Here is a 21506-nt window from a genome sequence, read left to right as displayed (position 1 = left end):
TATTTGCTCTGCCTTCTGCCCCCATCTCGGGAAACAAAAAAACAGCCTGCTTCCTCCAGAATAGCTCTGCTGACAGCTGGATAAGATGATTACTTTATTCTCTTCCTCACTAGGAGGGAGAATGCATTTCCTTCCTTTGTGATTAGCAAAGTACTAGATGTGGCCAAGGGTAGGAAATTATCTTATCACTGAAACTCCTTGTTTTTTTTTTTTTTCCTCTTTCTTTCTTTTAACAGGACATGGTTATAGCGTGGGTTAGGGTTACAGACATGATACTCTCAATTGTTTTCTTTTTCACTTCATGCACAGCTGCCTCACAAACTTGAAGCAGGGGAGTCGATTGGAGATGGTTGAATCAGCCAGTGGTTCTAGCAATTACCAATTGCTCAGTGTCTGCCTAGGGTGTCCAGGCAAAGCTGACTCTGCCAACCAGCCCATCGGACAACAAAGAGGACTTGAAAATCCAGCAAATCTGAGGGGCCCTGACAAGGACCCGGGGTAGTTTGGCAGGGTGAGACTGATGCAGCCTGCTGGTGGCAACCTCCCCCACATGGAAGTCAGCTTCTTGGGGACAGGCTGTCAGTAAAGGAGGAAGTGGGAAGGTAGGAGTTGGGTTAGCCTCTTCCTTTTCTACAGGGGGATAATGAGCCTTAAGAACAAAACCAAACAAAACCAAGCTGTAGAATAGTGACTGTGAAGGGCATCGCCCAAATCACATGACAGAAGGCCAAGAAAACACTACCAGGTGAGACAGAATGCAGCCCAGCTCAGGTGAGAGTCAGAAAGTTGCACACACTGTGAAGTTCAAGTTCAATCTAAGAGGGAGAATAGGCGCCTTTTGTGCTGACCACTGTGTGGCGTGGGTTGTTGAGTCTCTAACCATCCAGCTTCTTTTTTGATAAAATGTTCATTCCCTTTGCCAAGCACTGCTTAAAATCCATCCCCCCCCCCCCCCGCCCCGTGCCAAGGGCTACCACGGGTGGGAGGCACTGGGGAGAGGTGGGATGGTGAGAGCCTGATTACAAGCCTCAGCAGAAAGACAGAAGAGAGCCTAGCATATGTATTTGATATAAATATTATAGTTTTACAGAGACATCTAGATCAATATATGCCACATTTCATCTACCTCTTTGACAAAGTGAGTACAATGTATTCAGAGAAAGCTGTATAGGATTTTCAATTTACTCTGTATGATTTATTGTGACAGGATAGCTATGGGTTTTTTAAGTTCTTTATACTTGTTCCAGTAAAAATGGATATAGTATCTTTAAAAATAAACAGCCCAGAGCTGTGCATTTTACATTGTCTTCTTAGAGCTAGGCTCTGCTCAGGAGAGATCTAAGACCTTCCCACCCTTGTAGAATCTGATGGTTGTCAGATTTGCTTCAGTCCTTGCTCTTTAGCTTTTTGGGGGCCTGGGGATATGGGGAGAGTAAACAGGGAAATCAATTAGGAAGCGATGGTGGATGTCTAGACAAGATAAAATGATGGCGTGAAGTGAACTAGGGCGGGGGCAGAGAACTGGAGATCTGAGGGAGGATTCACCAGGGCTGCTGGCTATAGCCCCTCAGACTCTTCATTTTATGGAGTCTGGTTCATGGTCACAAAGCCTGGCTGTGCACTCTCCGGGTTTCCGTCCCAGGGTCATTTCCTCAGCACTGGCTGCTTCCTCTCTTTAGAAGACATCAAAAGAGGGGGTCATTCTTGGTTTGATACCTACCTTGCTCCAAATGGCTGGGCCTAAGTTTCCCCATTGAGCAAACAAGGCATATTGTCAAAGGCATTCTGACATTAAGATACACCTGATAATGTGAGAGGGGACCGATCGGTATCATGCTGTCATTGTTCACTTTTTCAAAGCTAGTGGCTCTAAAAACCACTACCTGATGCTCTTTAAAAGTCTGTCAATTTCCATTTAAAATTGAACTAAACTCATCCTCACTGGATCTCTGGGTGCCTTATTCATAAGCACATTCCCTTCTGGTGGCTGCCCCTCCTTTCCTATGTGCATCCTAGGAGACGTCTGTGGAACTGAGTGAAACATGGGCATTCCAGCTTTCCTGGCCCATCACAAAGGAGGGAGCAGAATGGCTGAGGAGGATGTGAGGGGCTGCATTCCTGATACTTAACAATGGGAGATGCACTGCAACATATATTTAATGCAGATGTGCCCAGGAAATAGGCAGGTGGTAATTTTCTGGTGATATGTCCAGTCAAATATCCTTTTTCTTATGACATCACATTCAACCACATGATACCATGGCTATTCCCTGACTCACCAGTGTTTCCAACTCCTGACTAACCCAGACCAAGTACTTCTTAACTGGATCATTAACTCCTTTCCAGAAAATGCCATCTGTCTCAATTTTGGCATGTAAGATGCTTCCTTGTGTATCTGAGATGGATCTTTTAAGTCTATCATTAATAATTTATGCTACCTTTTCCCAAGAAATATTTCCTCACAGAACTAAACAAACCTTTAAAAGCCAAAAAAAAAAAAAATCATCAGATCAAACACTGTTATTATTTTAAGTCTGTTGACCATCTTCAAAAACCAAGTGCTCAGGCCCCATAGAAATCAGTCTTGAAGATTGCCAGAGGGCTGAAAAAGTTTACATCCAGAGCCACAGATGGGAGCAACTTTAGATAACTTCAGAGCTTAACTTGTCTAAATATTCCTCATTGTAAATGACTCATATATATTCTTATTCTCCAGATTCCTGGAGTGGTAAGAACATCCTAAACTAGACATGATGCACAATTGTCTTAAATAGATATTTACACTACTTTGTAGACCTTTGGTTCACCAAAATGTATTAATGAATTTAAAATTTGGGTGTAGACCTGACCAGTAGGATTTATGATTTCTGTATAGTTCAAACTTTGCTGTCTTGAACTCTCTGTCCTAACTGACCACATGCAGCCAGAATCTCTAATGATATTGTTTTAAGTGAGGTTCATCTCTGTATCCCCCACCCAATCTCACCAAACATCTCCTCTGAACCATTGAGGGCCCCTGGGACATGCACTCACCATGAATCCAGAAGAACCTCTTTTTGGCCCAGTCCTCCCTGTCCTGGGGGAGCTGAAATAGCCACAGCCTTCCCCTACCACCTCCCTCTTAGAATTAGAGTCAGAGACCTGGACTGCATCCTGGGAAAGTCACTTTTACTTTCTGTGGGGTGTCAGGCATGGGACTTAAGGAGACTCAGGTTCGGAGAGGTCCTTTGAAAAGCTGCAGATAGTAGGAACACACATTTTTTTTTGAGGATTAAGTGAGACTGTAAGGGGCACAAAACACTTTATTTCTGCCACACACTGAGGCAAAAGATGTCACTTGACTCCTGCCATTTTAAAATGCCTACAATGTGCAAGCCCTTTGCTAGGCCCTTACCTACATCGTCTCTTTAAATCAATTCTTGGGCTAACCTCATGAATTATGTGCTAGCTCCAGCTCCTCAAAGACTCTGTCTTGTGAGTTGTAAAATGCAAAACTGATCCCTTGTCCAAAACAAGTTATTTATTGCCGGATATCAGAGTCTTAATCTCATTTGGTAAAGTTGCTGGTGTCATAGAACCCAATAGAGATAGTTTTGGTTAGGGATCTTTTTGGCCTTCTTCAAATCATTTCATAAGAGTAATCATCACTGCTTCTACGGAGGGCACACCCTGCTCTCAGTCTTACAATATTTTCAATCATATTTTGAATAATCGAGGATACCATAAATTTTGCATCTCTTCTCCCTGTAGTACTATCCTTCCCCAAGCTCCTGCCCCCAGAATTTTCAAATGCGGAAAATATTTCTGGAAAATAAATTTTCCCTGTTCACCATCCATCCTTGTGCTCCTTCAGGGCCTCTGGTGCTTCTGCAGACACAGGCTGGCGGGGGCAGATCCTCCAGTGCGGATGCTGGGTCACCGAGTGGGTGTCTTCCCATTCATCAATTCCAACTGCATTCAAACATTTTCAATATGCGAGCTCCTTGATAACTTCCACTGTATGGGAAACAAAATGGAGGAAATGATTATTGGCACGAAAGGGGGAGGCCATAAATCTTCAAATCAGATACAGGACAGATTGGAACAATATGGGTTCTTCAAGGTTGCCATGATAATGTACCTAATAACTCTCCCTGGGCAAAAAAGAAAAAAAAAAAAAAGGCAATCTGCTTTCAATCAATCTCACTTTTTTTTTTCCTGAGCAAAAATACCAATTATGTTGAAGGAAGATTCTTTTTCTTCCTTTTTGATAAGGACTCTTCTCTATCCCAGAAATCATGCTGTAGCTAAAAGATATATATTTTCAATTGTCTAGAATGGTATTGGACAGCTAGCACCAAATGAAAAAAAAGTCAATCTCTTTTTTTCTCCTCTCTCTTGCCAGCATTTGTCTACTTCTTAAGAGAAGTGAAAGCTAATTAAGGGCTTAAGGGATAATATTGATTGCATTGGAATATATTTTATAAGTACCCGGCACATTTTCAAGTAAGAGAACCCTGACTTTTTCTAAGACTGAATAAATCAGCCAGCTGAGCCTTTGATTGGAAGGTGAGGGGGCAGCTCATCTCCTCCCCTGCCACTTCACACACGTCTCTCCTAGGCATGGATCATTTCTGAAGAGAAAGAAGCATTCCTGACAGATGTTCATTCACTTCTTCGTGTACAGGATAGGAAGGATGAATGTCTGGGCATTTCCTCAGACCTATCATTGATTTGAGTCTGGCTTTGAATAATAACCAGACATATGCTTGTATGAAACTTTTAACTTCACAGTGCCTGGTGCAGGAGGCTGATGGGGTGGTGTTAACCTCTCATCTTCCTCACACACTGAACAGGAATAAGGAATTTACCCTGGATGCCGTGCATCCTTGGTAGCAGGGCAGGGATTTGTGTCTGGCTTTCTTTCTCATAGAAATGGCAGCCTCAGCTATGGGGATGGATACCTATAGTCAGATTTATGGTGGCCTTGTACTTAATCTTGGACGTCTGCAGGCAGAAAGCGTTAACATGGCACCAAGAAAACCTATTACCATTTGTGCAGAGGCGAGTAAAGAGGGGAATCCTGTTTCTCAGTCACTTTCTCAGCATACCTAGTGAATTCACAATTGGAAATCTTATTCAGAACATGCACATTCAGGGGCAGCCTGTTTTGTCATAGTCAAGAAACACTGTAAGATATGACATAATAAAATATATATAATCTAAGTCTTTATGTTATATCTTCTTATATATGTATATTTCACAGCCTTATAGTAAGGAGGGGTTCAGGGATGGAATTTGGATGAGTTGCCAAGGGATCTCCCCTAATCTAGCAGGTACTGGCTAGAGGGCAAAGTGATCTTGTTAAGTTGTTTCTTCTGAAGGAGCTCAGTGACACTCTTCCCTCCCCCTTGATGGCCACTGCTCACCTGATCGCTAAGTGCATCACCGTAACAATAACAGTCCATAATGGTGATATTATTAACTGCATCGTGCATATTATTGATTTACTCTTCGTTCTGCATCATTATCCATTCACCAATGAGTTTACTGCATTATTCTCACATACTTAGTCAAGCACCAAATTACCACGAAAGGGCAGGCTCTTGTAATGGCAGCTAATGGAACATCACATAAGCCATCATCGCTGCCTCCCATTATGAGCTGCCTCCAGCCAATGAGCATGCTGCCTTATTGCAATGTGCACAGAGCAATTATGAAGTGCAAAGGACCTGACCATTCTAAATCTTACCCAGGAAATTGCCTCGCTATATGTTTACCACCTGCCCTCTTCGGAAAGCACAGCTAGAGATCCTGCCCCCATCACTGTCAGCTTGAGGGGCACAGGGACAGGATGTGTGGACCCCCTTGCAACTGCACATTCAGGCCCTGGCTTTTGGCCTTAGGGCTAACTCTAGCATCAAAGTGCTTATTCTGGCTTGGGCATCGCATGGCAAAACAAGTGGGCATGGGAAAGCCTGGTGCCAAGGTCAGATTGGTCCAGGAGCCCAGAGATATTGCAGGAACTGTTGTCACTACAGCTCTGGAGAGGGTGTCATCTCTTCAGAAAGAGCCACTATTTCTGGAAACAGAAGTCCAAACCACCCTAGGATAAGGCAAGCATTCCAGCCTCATTCCTTCCTGGCTTTCCCCTATCTTACAGTCAAATTCCTTTGGCTCACTTGGAAGTCCCAAGCACCCCGAAGAGGTGGTCCTCTGGGACATGCAGCCAGCAGGTGATCTGCGATTCCTTAAGCATCCCGTCCCCATTTAGCCCTGAGTAATGCTCACTTACTGTAAAGTGTTACATTCCCCCATTGTCAGAGAAGTTATGGTGGAAAAATGCAAAATTTCCTTTTTACTGCTTATGGCCAGCCGAGCCTATAACGTGTCAAGCCGCACATTAGCCACCCTGATAAAAGTCCGCTTTCTTACACACAAAATCATCGTTTCAGCAAGATTTGTTATCTCATTACCTGATAAGCTCTATGTCATAAACCAAGACTCATACGGTAAATCTCCCGGGAGGACGCTTTGTGGGCAGAAAGGGAGAGATATGAATCTGCAAGGGACTTGATAATGCAGCATTTAAGCGCAAGCATAATGTCACTTATTGTTAAATGCATAAAACCACTTGGCCAAACGGTTAGGCTTTTAATAGGATTTTGTGCAGCATCAGGTGAGAAGCCATATGCCTTTTCTGTCTCGAAGTCTCTGAGCACCTGCTAGTACTGCTGCTTTGCCTCACAGCCCTTTGGGGATGGGTGCTGGGCTTTACCAGGTGGAGGGAGGAGGTGAACCTTCCCCACAGCTGCTGCGCTTGCTCTGCCTTGCCAGGGCGTGGGGGGGAGGGGTCATGGTCCTAGGCCTGGCCTGATCTAACTAGCCTCTCCTGTTCAGGCACATTGTGGTCTGTGGACACATCACTCTGGAAAGTGTTTCCAACTTCCTGAAGGACTTTCTGCACAAGGATCGGGACGATGTCAACGTGGAGATCGTCTTTCTTCACAAGTAAGAGCCTGCTGCTGTCCCCAGACCCTCCAACCACTGTGTGCTCCTCCCTGAGTGCCTGAGGTGGGGGTGGGGACAGTTGGTGATCAGGCAGAATTCACCAAGTCGTGATGACCCTGGAGGCCTCCTTGCAGAGCACTATAGTCAATGGAGAAGGAAGCAGCAGGCTTGGCCAATGAGAGTATGGCCTGCCTAGGAGACACTATTTAGTGAGAACCTATTATGTGCCAGCAACTGTGCTAAGTCAACATTTGCCTAACATTTAAATACTAGAGAGTGAGTATTGTTCAGCTCTGCCGAATTAAATGAATAAATAGGCCAATCACTTTTTAAATCATTGTCCTTCAATGGGAAAGGTACCTTTATGGCTCAGCACTCAGAAGTGTGATATGTAGGGTATGTGAATCAAGAATAGTCCTGCGGGTAAATCAAGTCTGTCTGTGACTGCTCAGAGGTGACACTTTTTTGATCTGGGTTTTGGGGTATTAGAAATCCATGAAGCAGAGAAGCAGAGGAAGGGCTCCAGTACAGGGTGACTTGGCTAAGTGAAGTGGTGGCTAATCTCTCACTCTGTTAGTTAGGGTTCTCCAGAGATTCAGTAGACAGAGATGGAGATAGAGTTCTCTATATAGATTTATCTACCTATAACTACACACACGTATCTGTTTATATATAGAGAGATTTATGAGATATATTAGCTCCCTTGATTGTGGAGGCTGAGAAGTCCCACACTTTGCCATCTGCAAGTGGGAGACCCAGATGGGGGTGTGATTCCACCTGAGTCTGAGGGTCTGAGAACCTGGGAAGCCAATGCTATCAATCATAGTCTGAGGGCAGGAGAAGATGAGATGAGACGTCCCAAGGCAAGTTGCCAGGGAGGAAACAGAAGGGACAGGTTCCTCCTCCCTCTCCCTTTTTGTTGTACTCAGACCCTCAGTGGACTGGGTGATGCCCACTTACCAAGAAGGGCAATCTACTTTCCCGAGTTCGCTTTATTCAAATTCTAACCACATTGAGAAACACCTTCATGATCACACTGGGCAACTTGCTGTGGTGGCCCAATCAGGTTGACATGAAATTAGCCATCACATTGATTTCACAACCAGTTCTCCACTCATAAAAGAGAGGCCCCATTCATGCCAAACTAAAATGTCACAGCCTTTGTAAAGGCCAAAAGCCTTGCTATATTACCTGGGTACTGGATTTGGTTTTCCCTGGGGCTGGGCTTTTACTTTTCTTAAGAGTGATCTTTTTATTTATAAGAAAAGGGGCTCCTTTAAAGGTCAGAGCCTCTCCCTTTCTCCAGGTCTCCCTATGGCACTTAAGAGAAGGGAGGTATGGAGGCTGAGATCCTGGGTCCATGATAACCAATGGCTGTTTCTTTTCTCTCCCTGTGCAGCATTTCCCCTAACCTGGAGCTTGAAGCTCTATTCAAACGACATTTTACTCAGGTGGAATTTTATCAGGGTTCAGTCCTCAATCCGCATGATCTTGCAAGAGTCAAGGTAAGGAGGAAGAGATGACTTGTGCTTTGCTCCATCTTAGAGTGCAGGGGAGTCAGACTTCAGTCAGAGGATGTGCCTCCAGGATGGCCAGTGGTCATCTCCTAAACACTGACTGAGATTACTTGACTAGACACTACCAACCTTGAAATCACCCTTCCACTGGCCCCAGGACCTCAGCTGCTGGCACATGGTAGGCCACCTATAGGTGTTCCATGCTTGGACTACTCTTAACATGAAACTTATTTTGCTGGTTCCCTCAATATAAAAGAAAGTAGAGGGCTGGGGATGTGGCTCAAGCAGTGGTGCGCTCGCCTGGCATGCGTGCGGCCCGGGTTCGATCCTCAGCACCACATACCAACAAAGATGTTGTGTCCGTGGAGAACTAAAAAAAAAAAATAAATAAATATTAAAAAAATTCTCTCTCTCTCTCTCTCTCTCTCTCTCTCTCTCTCTCTCTCTCTTTTCTCTCACTCTCTCTTTAAAAAAAAAAAAAAAAGAAAGTAGACCAGTCATTCAGACTCAAGAGTCTTATATTCAACAAAATAATCCTTAATTCCTACCTTGAATACTTAAATTGGATTCAAGATAGCTCCAACATCTATTAATTACATAGAAACATTAGGGTAAGGTATAAAGTAAAATTGTATGAAGTCATAAAACATCTTGAGCTTCCTTTCCCCCACAATTGCAAGATACAAAACTAAACTTGCAGGTATCTGACATCACTTGATAATGGGAAAATCATTTTTTCTAGAATCTACTATTAGACTTTTCTCATAAAATATACCTGAGGGTAGGACAGGAAGGGGACATAGCAAAATGGCATCTGCTACTTTATTCATTTAATATTGATTTTGTAAACATGGTCAATATTTGCATGCCAGTGGGTGTACATTAATAATGGGAATCCACTGAAGTCTAAAGGCTAACTGTGGGCACCACATACTTGTGTAAATTATATAATTGACAATCATGAATAATCCAAAAGGATTTGTGTAAATTCTTTGCATTATTAAAGAAATGTAGAGAAAATTTGTGACATACCATGGAGGAAACCATGCCCTACCACCAAATGCAGGAATGGTAGTAAGTACAGCATACCAAGTGTGACAGATTGCAGGCCCGAGCCAGCATAAGAATGAGTATGCTAACCTGGGCCAGTTAATTTTAATATTAACCAGACATGACCCAAGTTATGGCTCATGTGAAATCTTATGAGAACAGAGAAAATAGTTATTGTTCATGGACCTAATTTAAATGCAAGCAATTATTAGCACATCAAACTCAGGGTTCCCTCTAAGGAACAAACCCCTCTTGGCTTATGTTTACATAAGTCAGTAGGTTGTATTTTGAGTTCATCTGTAGTGAATCATTTCATATAATAGGTTTGTTGTCTTTTGACTATCTGAATACTAATGAGTACCAAACAATACAGAGTTGTTGTCTAATTGAGGGCTCTGATTTCTTCTTACACATAGATAATGATGATGTGGGATGGGTTATAGGAAGGTCTTTGAAGTCTAAATTTCTGAATCCCAACCTACTCTTGTTAACTTGGTCATCCAGAAGAAGGGAGTTAGCCCACCAACTTTGATTTCCAGGCTGGAAAAATTAGGATGATGGCACACACAATTGAGAAAGGAGATGGAGAGGGGATTGAAAGGCTTATTTAATTGTATTTAAAGAAATCTGGAAGTCCTACGTGAAAGTGGCTATGCCAAATGACATGTGTAATTACCAAGGTACATTCTGTACCCACCAACCTCAACAAGATGAAATGTTTATAATGTAATGAGAACTTGCAACCTACACTTTTGACAAATGCTATAATCGCTCACAATTTTTATTTTCTGCCCTTGCAAAACACCAGGTTCCCTAAGAACTGTCAACAGAGAAAGAGACTGCAGTTGAGCATGGCTATTTATATGTTTGTGTTCTGTGATTTTTCCTTTTGGTGTCTCAGATAGAGTCAGCAGATGCGTGCCTCATCCTTGCCAACAAGTACTGTGCTGACCCAGATGCAGAAGATGCCTCCAACATCATGAGGTAACTTGGGGTGGGTGGGGAATGCTGGGGAAGGCTCTAGGTTTGGCCCTCTGAGGCCCATGTGCAGCCCTTTTGGGTCTGCAGAGGACAGTATCTGTGAGACCATCCCCCTTTCCCCAATAAGTCATTCCACAGAGGCCTGATGGGGAGCTGAGGCCGTGGTGGGGAGGAAAGTAATGGAGCCCAGGGCACCACCAGGAAGCTCAGCCTTAACAGATGGTATCTCTGGGGCTCTCAGATGGTCTTGGGCTTGAGATTTCTTGAGACAAAACTAAAAAGAAAAGATAAATTTAGAAGAGTGCAGGTCTGGATAAAAGTACCATATCTCCAAGGGAAAGTGAACCCCAGATGTCTTTACTGGAGACAGATTTGCCCCCCAGGGGACATTTTGCAATGTCTGGAGATGATTTAAGTTGAGGATGGTCTTGCTGGTATCTGGTGGATAGATGCCAGGAATCCTATTAATCCTCCTACAATGCTCAGGCAACCCCTATACAGAGAATTATCCAGTCCAAAATGTCAGTAGCACTGAGGTTGAGAAACCCGCAAAGCTGGAGCTTTGCTGGCTCATCTATAGCAAGTTTAGCATCACCCCAACAAGGAGGTTATCGCTTGATTGAACCAGTTGCCCAAAATTTGTGTTCCTCACTGAGAGCTTTTTCAATGAATTTAGTTTTAGTACTAATAGGAAGCTCTGAGCTAATGTTCTACAGAGTATTTCTCCTTTCCTCTCCTCTCCTCTCCTTTCTTTCTTTCTGTCTATTTTCTTTTCTTTTTTTTAAAAAATTTTTAACACACCATCTTCTTGGGGGGGATCTTTTGGGACAACTCCTCCCAGTGCCTTTTCTAAACATGAGATAGGCCCATCTAGAGCTCATTCCTGCTCCAGCTCCACCTTGTTCTTCTCTCTTTGCAGAAGAAAATTTGTCCTGTTTTTCTTCTTTCCATAGACTCGCAGTTATATTCCATGATTATGAAATGACTAAAAAGCCCAGACATTTTGTTCCAGGTAGTTAAAGCCCTTTTGGAATTTGTCTCCTCTCTAGCATAAATTGTAGATGAGTTAAGTTGGAAGGGAATAATCAAGAGAATCTTCTGGAGAGAGGATGAACTCATAGAAAACACTTTACCACCCTGTATCCCCAGGAACCCTGGCTTAATTGTGAACAGCCATCCTCTGATCCAGACAAAGGCTCCCCTCTCCCTGCAGCTTGTGTTACTGTCCTGGGAATTTACCTGAAGGTGAAGGTTGGGAAGTTGCCTTTGTGTCATTCCAATGCTCACATCTCCTTTGTCTTTGCTTTTAATCAGTGGCCCCAAGTGACATGAGCATTCCTATCAGTGGTGTGGAGGAATTCCTCTGGTGCATGTGGGATGAGCAGGTCCTGCCCACAGCATCTGTTCCCTGTGTCTGGCAGGCAGCATCTGGCGGGATCTTCTCTTCCCACTCACTTTTCTTTGGCAGTGCATTTGATGCAGTCCGTCTAAGGAAGTTCATGCATGAACTCTTAAGCACTGGGCTCTCCAGGCCAGGCTGCAGAGAGGGTGGAGTAGGGAGAGGCTTCACACCTGGGCCCATCCCCTACCTAGTCAATGCTGGAAAGTGACTACACCAGGGAACCTCAGTTTAGAGTGTGTCATTGCCCCCTTTTTAAAAAAGTAAGTAGCATTTTCATCATTTGACCCATTTTTTTATTCTGTCATTTTAAGTGACAAAAACATCGCCTTAGAAGAGCTGGGCTTTATCATCTTTCAAATTTACAACAATTAAAAAAAAAGCCACTTAAGGTTTTGATCCCACAGAAAAGTCTGGGGCTGGCCCACATTTTTTCCCCCCTAAAGATGAATAATTGACTGAAAAGTAGCTTGAGATGGGCATTTCTCTTCATTGCAAAATTCAGTTTAAACCCTGATGGGGATCAAGTTAAAATAAACATAGGTAGGTTCCAGGGTGATTGGCAGGATGCCGAGGTGGTCATCCTCATGGACAAAGGTAGTATCAGAATTGTGACTAATCCATCCAGGGACCAGTACCAGAACCAAGGCCTGGGTAGCAAAAGGAAACGAGAAGCTCAGGGTTAAAAATGGGCTCCGTTTTTCTCTTATTTGTATAATCCTCCTCCCTCCTTAGTTTAATGAGACCAATCTGCCCCTTTTGAAATTAAAATGTCAAAGAGCCATTTGAAATGAGCTAATGCAGAAAACTGGCTGATGCCATGAACTGCCCCGCAAAGGCTGACAGAGACTCAAAGTCCTTGAGTTATATGCTGGGGCCTGACACAACACTTTTTCAAAAATAAAATGAAATCCTTCAAGTGCAAAAAGCCCAGGGTGGATTTGTGCAAGGAGAGGCTTTCACATGATCCATTCCCTAAATTCACAAGTTATAGCTTTTCAGATAGAGTGACTCACAAGCTGCCTTCTCTCCATCTTTGCACAAAAAGGGCCAAAGTGGAGGGGAGCGCTGCTTGGTGGGAAGTTTGTGGGGGTGGGCATGATAGGGGCACTTGTATTTCTGATTAGGCTTAGGAGGTAGGCCTTTCTGTGGAATTCCATTCTTTAGCCTTCCTTGTCACATGAGGAAATGTACAATGTCACTCCTGACAGGGTTGGTAATGACAAAAACCATAACTTACACGTGGAGAGAGCTTTTAATGATTTCAAAGCATTTTCACATCTGGTCTCCCATTTGCTACTCATACCAAGCCTGTGAAGTAAATAAAGCAGGTACTGTTGCCCCCAGTATCCAGATGAGGAAACAGGAACAGAGAGCCCAGGGATTTCCTGAAGGTCACCCAGTTCATTAGTACAATAGCTGTGACTGGGGGCCAGGTGTTTCCATTCATCTGCTCCCTTCTCCTCCCTTTTCAGCATTGTTATTGACAGGAACAGGAGTGCCAGTGAGGGTTGGGCAGTGGTTAATGCCCAATATAGACTGAGGGAAATGGGAGGGAATTTTTGGCCAGATTGTGACCTCCACCAGGTACTGGCACTTATCTCTGACCAGTGTTCAAGTCATCAATGAGACTCTATTAGCTTTGGAAGGCTAAGTCCTTGCTCTTAAGAGACTTATTTAGAAATCATGTGCATGAGTGTGGCCAAGTATGTGTGACAATTAGAACCATTTGTCAGGCAGCTTGTGCGATTTGTCATTGTTGTCTCAAGTTGTTAACTTGAGCAGATTGTCCCCAGGCTGGTCCCTGGGGTGGGAGATTGCAGAGCTCCAGAGGCACCATGATTTGAACTTGCTTTCGATGTCTATGTCGGCAGTGACCCTGGTCCCAAAACCCCCACCATCAGCCCACACAGGCTGGCATGCCATCACTGAGCCATCGCAGGGTTCCCTCGTATTTTTCATGCCCAAGATACATACTGTAGCTGTCTTGCGATTTCCATTTCAAACTACCCAGAGGTAGTGATGGGAGCATAGTTTAACCTGCCCTAGTACCTGTAGCCCCCTGGATGGCGCAGGCTGCTGGTCCTACCTTGGACCCCACTTGGAGATAATCAAATGCATCTTCCCAGCAGCCTCCATGGGGATGACAGGCCCTGCCTCAGCTTTTGTTCTCTCTTTTTCAGAGTAATCTCCATAAAGAACTACCACCCGAAGATCAGAATCATCACTCAGATGCTGCAGTATCACAACAAGGTATTACATTGAGAGCTGTCCAGGCCTGAAGCCACATATTGAGGTCCAGTTCCAGTCTCTCTGCCTCACCATACAGATACACATGCACACACACACACATACACACACACACACACGTATGTATGTGCATGCATGTATTCATCATGCCACACAAAAGCCTGTTAAAAGATGTAATGTGAAGGTTAAAAAAGCAAAGGGATATTTCTTCAGAATAAGCAACGTGTTTGCAGTTGGTCTCTGGAAGGAAGCTCCTTCATGTATTCAGGAAGCATCTATTGAACTGCTTGGCCCAGAAATGTGGATGTATTTTTAGATCCCATCCACACCTAATTCCCAACCACTTCATTTCTATGTATGGCAGTCATTTCTTCAGTCAGTATTTATCAATACCTACCTTACAATCAGCACTCTGCTTTATGCCCAGAAGAATATCAGTGAGGGAGAAGTCCTGCTTTGTACCCCGAGATTTAGCACTTAATGTCATAGGCAAGTGCTGGGACTTCATTGAGGCCAGGGGAATTTAAAGAAGCCTAAAGAACTCGGGTGGAGGAAGAAACCCATGAAATTCTCAAATCCATAATGTGAATTTGCAGAGTTAGTTCAAAGATTGAACAGAGAGTTGGCTACCCACAGACTGAACATAAAGGAACGAATGAATGTTCCTGGTAACTTCAAGTAGGGGTGGATTGGAACAGCAAACATCCACTGGGGTCAGTTTGTTTCCCTCTGATTACTTCCCAATTTGCCTGAGCTGAGAGCCTCTCCTCCTTCACCCAGCCTGTCAGTGAACTCCCTGGAAGACAGCTTTGGGGGAGGGAAGGTGACATCTTGCTCTATTTGATATAGCACCACTTATCTCCTTAATGAAGCTCCAAAGCTGGAGGCTGCTCAGTACCTGGGGCCAGGTGTCCTGTCTGAGCAGAAATAACTCCCTGATGAGTTCTGAGGGCAAGAGTGGCCCATCTTATAGGCCATATTCCTACAAAATAGACAGGCATGTGACTCACAGAAAACCCATTCTGCCAAAAGCACCAGCACCATGCCATTATTTCTTAATTGCTGGCAAGTGCTGGCCCATTTTGTTGTGTGGAGGCCCATCAGAGGCCATTGTGAAATGGAGCCTGCTGTCGGTGACTGGCCCACTGCTCAGAACTGCTGCCTGATGCCAAGCATTGCCCAACCCTCAGCAGGTGGCCCTGTTGCAGAAGGTGTCACTCTCCAGCCAGAGGGTTGGGTGCTGGACACCCAAGGTCACATTCATTCTCCTGTTTGTCTCTGGAAAACTCAAGGGCACTGAAGAGATAAAATCTGAGGATATTAGTAACACACAGTTGTCAATCTAGAGAAGTGTTTTTTTTTTTTTTTTTTTTTTTTTTGATGGCAGCCCCTGTAGGTGGAGGTGAATTTTATTAGTGAGGCTGTGACTGGTGACAGCTCTTGCCGTAAGGAACACTCCTTCTTTCATTTGTGATTTGAAATTTCATTTAGTGTGGGAGTGCTTTAAGAAGTTGTTTAGATTTTTGGCTGAATTTAGATTGAATAGGAAAATTAATGTTGTATGTTTCGAAAGAAATGTCAGTTCCCTTTTCATTTCTTTCCAATGGGTGCTGATGTAGCATCTTGGAGAAATCAAGGAAGATTTTAGTTATGTAGTTCTTGTCAAATTGAAAGCAGCTCAACCGGCCTAAGATCCAGGAAGTACCTGGTCAGTAATCACATGATCATAGCAACCTGAGCATCTTCAATAAACCTCTCCACTGCAGTTATCCAGGAACAATGATGAATACATCAGCAGACCTACTATTTGCTTAAAACTCATTTTCTTTGGAACCATTTCAGTATATTTGGGTTTCAGGATTAGGCAAAATCAGTTACAGAGTCCTGTAAGATTAGTAAGGACATAAGAGGAGGAGTGACTTTGGCACAGGGTATTTTTCCTCCATTATTTCATTTTTCCTCTTGAAGAAGGAATGAAAAGTCCACTTGTCATTTTCTGCCATCTCATTCCTGTAGGATTCCAAATAGACATCCTACACTCTGTTTCACAGTTGGCCTGACATGCTTCTACCTGCCCTTTTACCATGTTTTTCTTCCTCTTCTCTTTCAATATTTTTTTCCTTTTCTCTTGGTACCTTCTCTGCACCCATCCAAGGCACCCATAGATCTCTACCTATAGAAACTTGCTTTCAGAGAAGATCTGATATACGTGTGAAAACTCATGTCACTATCTACATATTCCAAGGGGTAGTTGATTCCATAATTGGACATCAGACTTGGAATATAAAGAATGTCAATCCCTTATGAGGTAATGATGGTTATATTCTAGAGCTACAGGGAAGGAGGGAAATGGCCTACTTTGTCTCCATATAAAACTGGCCCTGAGTTTGTCATCATAATAATTGCAGACATTTGTGTCCCATTTAATGATTTTAAAAGAGCTTTGACATCCATTATCTCATTTAGTCCTCATTGTACCATCTGTGCATTGTAGTATCCCAGGGTAACTTCAGACCAGGGGGTCTAAGCTCTGTCATAGGCAAAGCAACTCTGGTGGGCACAAATCATGGTCACTCGGCAGTCAGAGAGCTAGGAGACGGAATAGCCAACTGCCATCTTCTCTTAAATGGAGTCGAAGCCCAGTGAATCAAACTGTGGTTCCTGAGTGTGGGCTTGTAAAACAGCTGGTGCTCTCCCAACTGAGTCTCTTCAGTATATCTAGGTTCCATGGAGAGATACTTTCAATCTGGCCATTTCTGAAAGAGAAGAAAGATATGACATCTTCTGATTTAAGCATCAATGGCTTGAAGCTCTTCAAGGAAAGGATAGTTTATGAAGATTTGGAAAAGTGTCACTCCTAATGTCTTACCTTATTAATATATTTCTTATTTTCCCAGTGAATTATAGAGCCTTTGGCTCTGTCCTGGAAACCAAGTCCCAGTGGCCCAATGCAGGCTCTTTAAGCTATCTTCCTATCAACCCTTCTGCTTGGGCATTAGTTGTATTAGTCATCCTTCTGTCACTAATAAACACTGAATGTGCTAGTCAACATTTTGTCACCATGACCAAAATACCTGACAAGAACAACTTGAAGGAGGAAAGGTTTGTTTTGGCTCACAGTTTCAGATGTTCAGTCTGTGGTCAGCCAGTTCCATTGCTCCGGGCCTGAGATGAGGCAGTGAGTGTATCATGGCTGAAGGAGGCGAAGGAGAGCTGCTCACATTATGGTACTCAGGAAGCAGAGTGAGGGAGGAGCCAGAGGGAAAGATATAATTTCCAAGGGCATGTCTCCAGTGACCCACCTCCTCCAGCCATGCCCCACATCCATTCAAGTTGGGATGGATGAATTAGGTCACAACACACATAATCTAATCATTCACCTCTAAATATTCCTTCATGAATACAGGAGGTTTTGGAGGACACCTCACATTCAAACCAAAACACCTGACACAATTTACAAAGAGACAAGTTCTACTAGCTCACTGTTTGGGAGGGTTTAGTTTGTGTTCATTTAATCCTGTTCCTTTGAGCCTGTAGGACAGGATAACATGTCACGATGGGAGTATGTTCTGGAGCAGGAAGCAAAATGGGAGGAGACCCTGGGGTACCGCATTCCCTTCAACAGCACATCCCCAATGACCTAAGGCCTATCAGTAGGCCCCCGCCTCCCAGAGGTTTTCTCACCACATGGGATCCAAGCTTCTAACATATGGACCGTTGGGAGACACTTGAGATCCAAACCTCATTACCCAGGACAGCTGATAGGCCTTAGGTCTTTGGGGATGTGCTGTTGAAGGGAATGCGGTACCCCAGGGTCTCCTCCCATAAGAATGAAGTGCAATCCAGTAGCAGAAATGGGGGAAGGTTCTGGTTGTGCTGGACCTGCTATTTCTCTTCTCCAGATTAGAGAGGATTCTCCTCAAGACTCCTGTGGGTTGATGCTAGCATTTGCATACACCCAGATTCCCTCAAATGAAAGAAGGCAAAGTTTCCAGAAACAAAGAGTTTGCATTCCTGGGTCAAAATCCTCTCTTTGCTTCATGCGCACAGATTTCCTTCCCGGCCATTGGCACGTTAGCTTCACTTCCTGTCCCATGACTGGTGAAAATATGAAGACCAAGAAAGGAGGCTATGGAATCCTGAAACAAGCTTGACTTTCCTGTGTAATAACACATAAAATATGTCCAAAGAACTCAAACCAGATGGGGTATGAGGGGCCAAGAGTGAAATGCCCGGGTTCATACCCTGGATGATACATGAGGATATGAGGGACTTTCTGGTTTTGCTTGTTTGTTTGAAGATGGTATGGAGTGGTGTCTCTTTAGGGCTGGGACCACCCAAATATCCTGTCACAAACAAGTTCATTACTTATATATAATTTCTTTTCATTCCTCTCAGATGATGTTACTGAAAATGAGCATTTCTCCACTTAAAATTAACGCATTGTCTACAATGCCAGAGAAGTAAAGGGGAAAAGTTTGCATTGTTTAGTCAGAGAAGACTAGGGAGAGGAATGGAATAAAGGGTAGGGTTCATTGTTGGAATTAAGTGTATGATGTGGGGAAGGTCCCCTGGTACTCCACTTGACAGACATCACTATCTGCTGTGGCCCACACACACGACTATTTTAACAATGCTCTCATTGGGGGTAATACTGCCATCTCTCCCAGCAGTAACCACTGCTGGCTTAGGACTCAAAAGATTGTCACCAGAGTGGATTTTGCAAGAAGGAATTTCACATGTGTGGTGTTTTTGAAAGTAGAACATGGAACCCTTGGCCTTGCTCATTCTTTCTACGATGGAGTCTTGAATCCTTCTATTACAGCTGGAGGGAAGCCTCCTTGTGTTTGTTGATGCACAGAGAGAAGTAATTTCAGAGCCTTAGAATCTTGGCATGTGCAGGAACTTAGAAGGACTCTCTGACCCAACCTCCCATGGAAAGTAAGAGTTCTTTCTGCAGAGACTTGAGAAATATTTACTAAGTCTTAGGAAAAAAGACCCTGTGATTTTCAAGGTAGACTTCTCCATTTATTGGACAAATTACACCCTTTAAAAGTTTCTTTATGAAACAAGCCAAAAAAACTGCTTTATTGTAATATATACCAGTCAGTCCTAATTCTAGCTCCTGGAAAAAACCTAATCTCAATGTGATAGCACCTGAGGCATTCAGATGGCACTGCCCTGCTTCCATGAGGGTGTGGCCCTTCTTTAGACCTGAGATTTCTGGCTCTGTTCACTGTTCCTCAAAAGATCTTTTCCAGATCACTATCCCCTCTTGTCTTTGTCATTGTTCTCTGGAAGTCATTCAGCCGATCATTTTTCCCATTTTATATCTGACTATTAAAAAACTGGGTCAGGTTCTCTGGAACTAGTCTGACCCATTCACAACAGAATGAAATGTTCATTTCCCTTGCTTTGGAGACCATTTCTAACAAGCAAACATTGGCTTTTTCTGTAACGTGTCACATGGCCTCTATTTGAGGTTTTAGTTATCCATACACTTAAATTTTGCACTGTGTGTATGTGTGTGTGTGTGTGTGTGTGTGTGTGTGTGTGTGTATGTGTATGTGTGTGTTTCTCTCAGGTCTACTGCCAAGTTAGGTCTTCTCATTTTGTATTTATATAATTGATTTTTTGGAACCTAAATGCCATATTCGACATTAAGGCTTTGTTAAATTTTTTTCTGTTTGGTGTTTTGTTGATTTTTTTTCAAACTCTGGAGGAGTTTCTTTCTTTCTTTCTTTCTTTCTTTCTTTCTTTCTTTCTTTCTTTCTTTCTTTCTTTCTTCTTTCTTTCTTTTCATTCATTGTATTATCCAAGACTCTCTGCTTCTTACCACTTGAAAAATAATTACATGAATGTGCCACTGGATCTGACCTAATTGTTGAACAGGACCAGTCTGTCTGCAAGAGTTTGTAGGACATCTACACTATGATTTACCTGATGATTCAGGGTAGTGGTTCTCCAAGTGTGGGCCTAGGACCAGCAGCATCAGCTTAGCCTCCTGCAAGTCAGATACATAAATTCTCAGCTCCACCCCAGATCTACCAAATCAGAAACCCAAGGGGGTGGGCCAAGATTTTTACAGACCCTGCTGTTGATTCTACTGCCCACTCAAGTTCAGTAGTCACTGATGTAGAGTATTGGGAAGATTTGCAAAAACAGAAATCAGTCTTGTGGTCCATTTGAGGAGCCACTTTATGAACAACCTAGCCAGATATCCTAGTGATGAGGGCCTATGTGTCTGTGATAAGAGAAAATTCCCCTGGGCTCTATTTGGATAAATGACAAACCAGAGGGAAGGATTTGGGCCCTTGGATGCAGAAGTGATATTGAAAAGAGACTGAAGTCCAATGAGCAGAAGTTTTGAACAAAACACCAAACATCAGACCAGAGCAAGGGAAAGGAAGAACAAGTCCGGATGACCCTGAGTCCTTGGGCAGTGCTGCATTTCCCAGAAGAGACTGAACAATTGAATATGTAATAAAGTGAGATCTCATACCTGTTTTTGTTTCCACAGGCCCATCTGCTAAACATCCCTAGCTGGAATTGGAAAGAGGGCGATGACGCAATCTGTCTCGCAGAGCTGAAGTTGGGTTTCATAGCCCAGAGCTGCCTGGCTCAAGGCCTCTCCACGATGCTCGCCAATCTCTTCTCCATGAGGTCATTCATAAAGGTAACGTCTTGTCTTATTAGAGCACATTAGCCCAGGATTCCATTTGTCGTGGGGTTGAGTAGAGAGCACAGCTTAAACTCAAAACAGATCGACGGGCTTTAACCACTTTGGTTAAGGAGAAATTCCTTGTTACGGATTTGGGCAAGGGGCCAGCTCTTTTCAAAATTATGTTTTTATTTTTATTTGGCACATCCACGGCCATTAAATGATTGTTCAAAGCACCATCCCCTCTTTTTTTAGATAAACCACATGTTTATCTATCAACAAAGCCTCCGATGTTAAAACAAAAATATGATTTATATACATTCCATATGGCACCAGAGCGCCTAAAGAAAAGAATTATCATTTTGCTCTTTTATATCAAGTGGCTGGTGGACCTCTCACTGTGCGGATAAATGCAGACCATGTGTTTGTGCTGCAGCCCAAACCCCAACAACATAATTCATTTATTTATTTCTGCACAATCAAGGTGGCCGGCAAGGCTGACATGCCATGGCTATTTGAATGGATAATGAAAGGGTGAACTGAGTCCTTTACAAGGGAGAGGGGCAGTCAGGATGTGTTCATCTCCTTGCCCTTTGGTACCCCATGGAAATGACTAGGCAGCCATTTCGCAGTCTCCAGAGTGGCCACTACCTGCTGG

The 21506-nt window shown here is 43.5% G+C and overlaps 1 protein-coding gene across 9 annotated transcripts in view; it reads left to right on the top strand.

Moving 5' to 3' along the window:
• KCNMA1 (potassium calcium-activated channel subfamily M alpha 1) overlaps nucleotides 1-21506 on the top strand; it is a 705800-nt gene that overhangs the window by 496401 nt on the left and 187893 nt on the right. For all 9 annotated transcript variants that reach the window (XM_081267518.1, XM_081267514.1, XM_081267517.1 and 6 more), the window contains exons 10-14: nucleotides 6880-6990; nucleotides 8390-8495; nucleotides 10459-10541; nucleotides 14121-14190; nucleotides 20708-20863. In XM_081267518.1, coding sequence (XP_081123644.1) covers nucleotides 6880-6990; nucleotides 8390-8495; nucleotides 10459-10541; nucleotides 14121-14190; nucleotides 20708-20863 — 526 coding nt within the window. The remainder of the gene's footprint in view (nucleotides 1-6879; nucleotides 6991-8389; nucleotides 8496-10458; nucleotides 10542-14120; nucleotides 14191-20707; nucleotides 20864-21506) is intronic.

Source organism: Spermophilus citellus (genome assembly GCF_964194105.1).
Source record: "Spermophilus citellus genome assembly, chromosome: 15".
Taxonomy (NCBI): Eukaryota; Metazoa; Chordata; class Mammalia; order Rodentia; family Sciuridae; genus Spermophilus; species Spermophilus citellus.
This window is presented reverse-complemented; position numbering and strand designations above follow the sequence as displayed.